The 4,881-nt window shown below is 36.8% G+C and overlaps 1 protein-coding gene across 1 annotated transcript; it reads right to left on the bottom strand.

Annotated features, from left to right (window-relative positions):
- Window positions 1-2,548: 2,548 nt before the first annotated feature.
- LOC136827129 (uncharacterized) lies at window positions 2,549-3,616 on the bottom strand. Its single transcript, XM_067084892.1, has one exon. It carries the CDS (start codon window positions 3,614-3,616, stop codon window positions 2,549-2,551), a length of 1,068 nt encoding a protein of 355 aa, XP_066940993.1.
- Between the last annotated feature and the right edge of the window lie 1,265 nt (window positions 3,617-4,881).

The following is a 4,881-nucleotide window of genomic DNA, read 5'->3' as shown; positions in this document are numbered from 1 at the left end:
AGAAGGTTTAGTGGGTAACTATCCAAGTCCCTATTACGGTATTATTTTGGAATGGAGTACTGTAGATACACGTATAGATTGTCCGGTTTCCAATAATCCCCAATAAGATATTGTACCATTTTTTACTGAAAACAGCACCTATTACTGTTGAATCCAGACATCCCCTTTTTAACTGGAAACTGATATGGGTAAATTTTCATGAGAGTAAAGTTATAAGTGTTATTGATAAAGATCTAATATATAAGTATCTACATGATGTATTACTGACAAAACAAAGATTGTACACGTTTAACCTGTCTAGAAATGGTTTATGCGATCAGTTTAATATGATAGAAAGTGAAATTCATTTATTTTATTTTAGTAAGAGAAGCAGACCTATATTTGATTGGTTCTTAAGTAGAATTGAGGCTATTTGTGGTTTGAAGCCTAAAAATAACATCAGGTTTTTATATTTTGATTTAAATTGTAAAGATCTTCGAGTCAAGAATATATGTATCTTATTCCTGTGTTCTTATATTACAACAATGTGGTCATGCAGAAACACAAATTTATTGCCTGAAAATATAAAAGGCCCAGTAAGAATGTAGAGCATGCAATACAAAAATGATATGAAATTAATTTTTGATAATGCTAAGATTACGAAAACCTTTGGGAATTTTTTGGAATAATTTAATTCATTATAGTACTGTAATTTATATTTAGTAGGACCAAGTCATGCTAATTTCATTGTAAAGAACTACTGTAAATATTGTTTGTAGATTATAAGCTTAAAAAAATTTTTTCCTGCATACCGGTGACTATCTTCAATGACCGTATTTGCCGGCAAATAAGACGCACCCCTATTTTACAATGATATTTTGTAAAAAAAAACAATTTTAGTATGTTTCATCATACATGTATTGAATGATATTTTAAAGTGATTTGTCGGGAAAAATGTATGATTCTGTGCATGAAATAAAATACAATATTGTTAGAGTATACTGGAATAAAGTATGAAATCATACGCAAATTTGCACTCACCTTAAAAGGAACTGAATGTCAGCCATTTGCAATGGGTGGATGTAAACAAAATCATAGCGCCGCCCTGATGGCCTGTCGCGGTAACACATAAACGTTTATTTGTGGTAAATTTCATGTAGTTTCCTTTAAAGGTGAGTATAAATTTACATATGATTTCATACTTTATTCCATTAACACAATTTATTGTCATAATTAGGCTTGTTTTTCTATGTTTTAATATTAGCAACAATTTTTGTGCCTACCTGGTATGCTCGTCGTAGGCTAGGCCTAATGCTCGGTCTCCCATCCGTAATACGGCAGCATTGGACGCAGGGCAGTTTTTTGGTACATTTAACAATTTAAAAAGTGCGTCTAATACGTCGGCAAATGCAGTATACTATTCACCATGTCTATAGTTCCCTGATCTTTCATCGATTCTTCATCGACATAAACATTCAATGCTTTTGATGTAACATGGGCCTCATATCTACCTACATCTGATATTTCTAATGCATCTCAACTGTCATTAATTTTAGGAAGATTCTGGAAATCGGCCATGTCAAAAGCATTTCACCTGCATTTGCTTTCCACAGTACAATTTGCAGCCAGATGTGTCATCCTTCCGCATTTCTAGTATGTTTTAGCTTGGCCTTGATAATAAAAGTTAGTGCGTCCACATGTTAACCGACGAAGGAATACTCTCTCTTACCTCCATCCTTGCCGTTCGGATACCGTTCAACACTCCTTTTGCTCTTCCGTAGAAAACCTGTTGTGTCATACGGAGTGCTCCTTCCCGTAACGATTTATGGCACCGATAACAAAATCATCATCTATATCAGAAGGTGCATACCTTATGGAGGCATGTGTGTAAACACTACTCAAATTAATAACTCTAACAGTCTTAACTTCACCAATATCAATAGAGATATCCTCATATTCCTTCACTACCATTTCAAACGGCATAATATGATCAGTGAATTTTTTAATCACCCTGTTGTTCTGGCTCCTGGTTCCTAAGCGATCGCTCCAGAAACACAGTTGTGGGCGCACAACACTATTCGTGTGAGGTGCAGAGCTTTTTAATTTGATACAGTTTTACTTGACAGCTTTTCTTTTTCATACCATTGTTACACTATTTAAACTGACTGAATTACCTTGTTTGTTACAATTTTAAATGTCTGTAGCTTTACTTTAGTGTGTACCATTCTTTTAGCAATTTTATTCTTTTACAATACTAATTGGGCCATTTTAACTTCTGTTCGTATGTGGACATCTGTTTTCTTTGCTCTTTTCTCTATTATAAGCAATGCTGACTTACTTGACTTAGTATTAAATGTAAATTTCTAAGCTGCTCTAGGCTGCGCCAGTTGCCAAGTGCCATTTCTATTCCTTCTATCCTGCTGGTGGGGAATATTATGTCACATCGGCAAAAGGAATTCTATTTCTATGTTTCTTATGAGCGTTACGCTTTTTCTACTTATCTTATCCACTCTATCTGTCGTTATGCTGCGTACCATATATTGTACCTCGCCTCACATTTTCCGTTATTTCAGTTGTTTCTGTTCCTCCCGCAGGACATCGTATTACTGCCTTGCCGTTTTCTTTCAGCTTTCGTACGAACAATGCATTTTTCCACCTTATCATCATCTTCCCAATCTCCTTGATGCAACCCTTCAGGTCTTTCAAAGCATTTGTATGCATCCCCGAACCATATGTACGTTGGGGCGCCTAACATTGCGTTGTAGTGAAACACTGCGTTCGGGGTTAGCAGGTGATCAACTGTGGGTCTTCCTTCTAGTCCAACACATTCGAACCTGCTTATTTTCTGGTTTATCTTTTCCTTCGTTATTTCCATCATCACTCTTCCACAAAACTTGCTTATGTTGCTAGTAATGAGTATCCCTCTCTTGTTTTCCAATTCTAGTTTGCTGCCTTTTTTGTACAGTGGTAATATTTCCACATCTTCCCATTCATCCTGAGTGTTTAACTCTTCTTCAATGTCTTCAATTAAGAATGCCGGGCTTTCAGTCATTTCTGTACCCATATTCTTGATTATTTTGTTATTTATTCCTTGTCTGTCTGGGCTATATTTATTCTTCAGAGCTTTTACTGTTTTTTCCACTTCGTGAATACTGCACCATTGGATTTTTTCAGCTTTTCCTCTCCCACATATGGACATCCACCTCTGGTGCAGGAGGTTAATTGTATCTGTTACCCTCCCTATTTCATCTTCAGGATCATCTAATATGAATAAACCTTCACAATATTGTTCGTATTCTCTTTTAATTTCTTTAAGTTTCTCTACTATTTTCCCTTCCGTGCTTTTTAATGCCACCACATTGTTTGGTTTTGTGCCATCTAGTTTTTTCTGAAAGCCCCAGAAGGCTGCTCCATTTACTCCCCCTTTGGATTTTATTTCAGCTGCCGTTTCCTTTATCCTGTTGCCACCTTCCTTCAATTTTTCTCTAATAATATATTCATTTATTAATCTCCCCTGCACCTGCATTAATCTCTTCTTTTCTGGACTCATAAAATTTGTGCCCTTCTTTTTAATCCTACTTCTAGCCTCATTAAGTCTCTTAATGCTCGTGATTTGCTCTCCTTTTGCACTTTGCATTTTCTCTTACACTTTCTCAAGGTTCTGTCCAGTTCTGTTTGCTATTTTGTGTACTTCTTTGTTATTGGACCATTTTCTCTTGCTATATCTACCGAAGCTTGTAGGTCTTTGCTTTCTTGTAACTTTCTTTTGTCTACTACGGTATATATTTTACACTCTTGCTTCTCCCACACAATACCCTCCAATTCATGACCACTCTCACAGCACAGTGGTCAGAGTGCACTAGTTCAGAAGGTATCCTGTATAGAATTTTTTTTATTCGATAATTTCTAGTTTCTGAACCGTTTCTTCATCTTCTTTCCTTATCATTACATAGTCAATAATAGTCTTCTGCATGTTTTGAATTCTGTTCCATGTTCCAATACATTTTTCTGATGATTAAGAAAATTAATTTATTTTGTCTGATTAGTTTCAACAATGGTTTTCCTCCTTTAGTCACTTCTTCTTTATTGCTGGAGATGACTTTGCCTATTTTGCAGCTAAAGTCCCCAAGGATCATTACTTTTTCCTTGTTTTCCTTCGATTTATTTATTTTGTCTTCTATTGAGGAACACATGCTTTTCAACTAATCATTTTTGCTCTTATTTTCTTGTGGGGCTTTTAATATGACCCCTAACCTTATCTTGTTTGTGCCCAGGGGCGTCATTTAGGGGGACTGGGTGGGGCAACTGCCCCCAAGACTCAAGTTGCCCCTCACAAGCCTCAACTTGCCCCTCCCCCCTCACACACCCAAGCCCCAAGAAGTAACAGCAGCGGGTTTTCCATTATTCCTGCCGAAATTCAAATGTGTCACCACATTAAGTTGTATCTATCTATCTACCTATCTATCTATCTGTCTGTCTGTCTGTCTGTCTATCTATCTATTTATCTATCTATCTATCTATATTTCTCTATCGCACACAATGTTTGTTTGTCCGCCTATTTTGCTGAAATACCTTGCTCATGTGGCTTCAAAAAGCTCATAAAATAGCTCAAAATTTAAAAAACCCAGCTGGTTAGACTCGCTTCGCTCGCCAAACCATCTTTGCCCCCCACCCCCAACAAAAATCTGAAATGACGCCCCTGTTTGTGCCGTTGTTAATGCTGACCCAGACAGACTCGCGAGGTATGCTTTCTGCTTTAGTTTGTACAGTGGCAGTTGCCAACTCATTCTGAATGCCTATTAGGACTCCTCCTCCTTCCCTGCTTCTCTTGCTATGAAAAACCTTGTAACCAGTTTTTTCCACATATTCATTCCCCTGAAGGTGAGTTTCTGTTAAGCATAC

The sequence above is a fragment of the Macrobrachium rosenbergii genome, chromosome 41 (assembly GCF_040412425.1).
Source record: "Macrobrachium rosenbergii isolate ZJJX-2024 chromosome 41, ASM4041242v1, whole genome shotgun sequence".
Taxonomy (NCBI): Eukaryota; Metazoa; Arthropoda; class Malacostraca; order Decapoda; family Palaemonidae; genus Macrobrachium; species Macrobrachium rosenbergii.
This window is presented reverse-complemented; position numbering and strand designations above follow the sequence as displayed.

Coding starts and splice junctions, on each gene's coding strand:
- LOC136827129 (XM_067084892.1), bottom strand. CDS start 3,616: ATGCAAAGTGCAAAAGGAGAGCAAATCACGAGCATTAAGAGACTTAAT.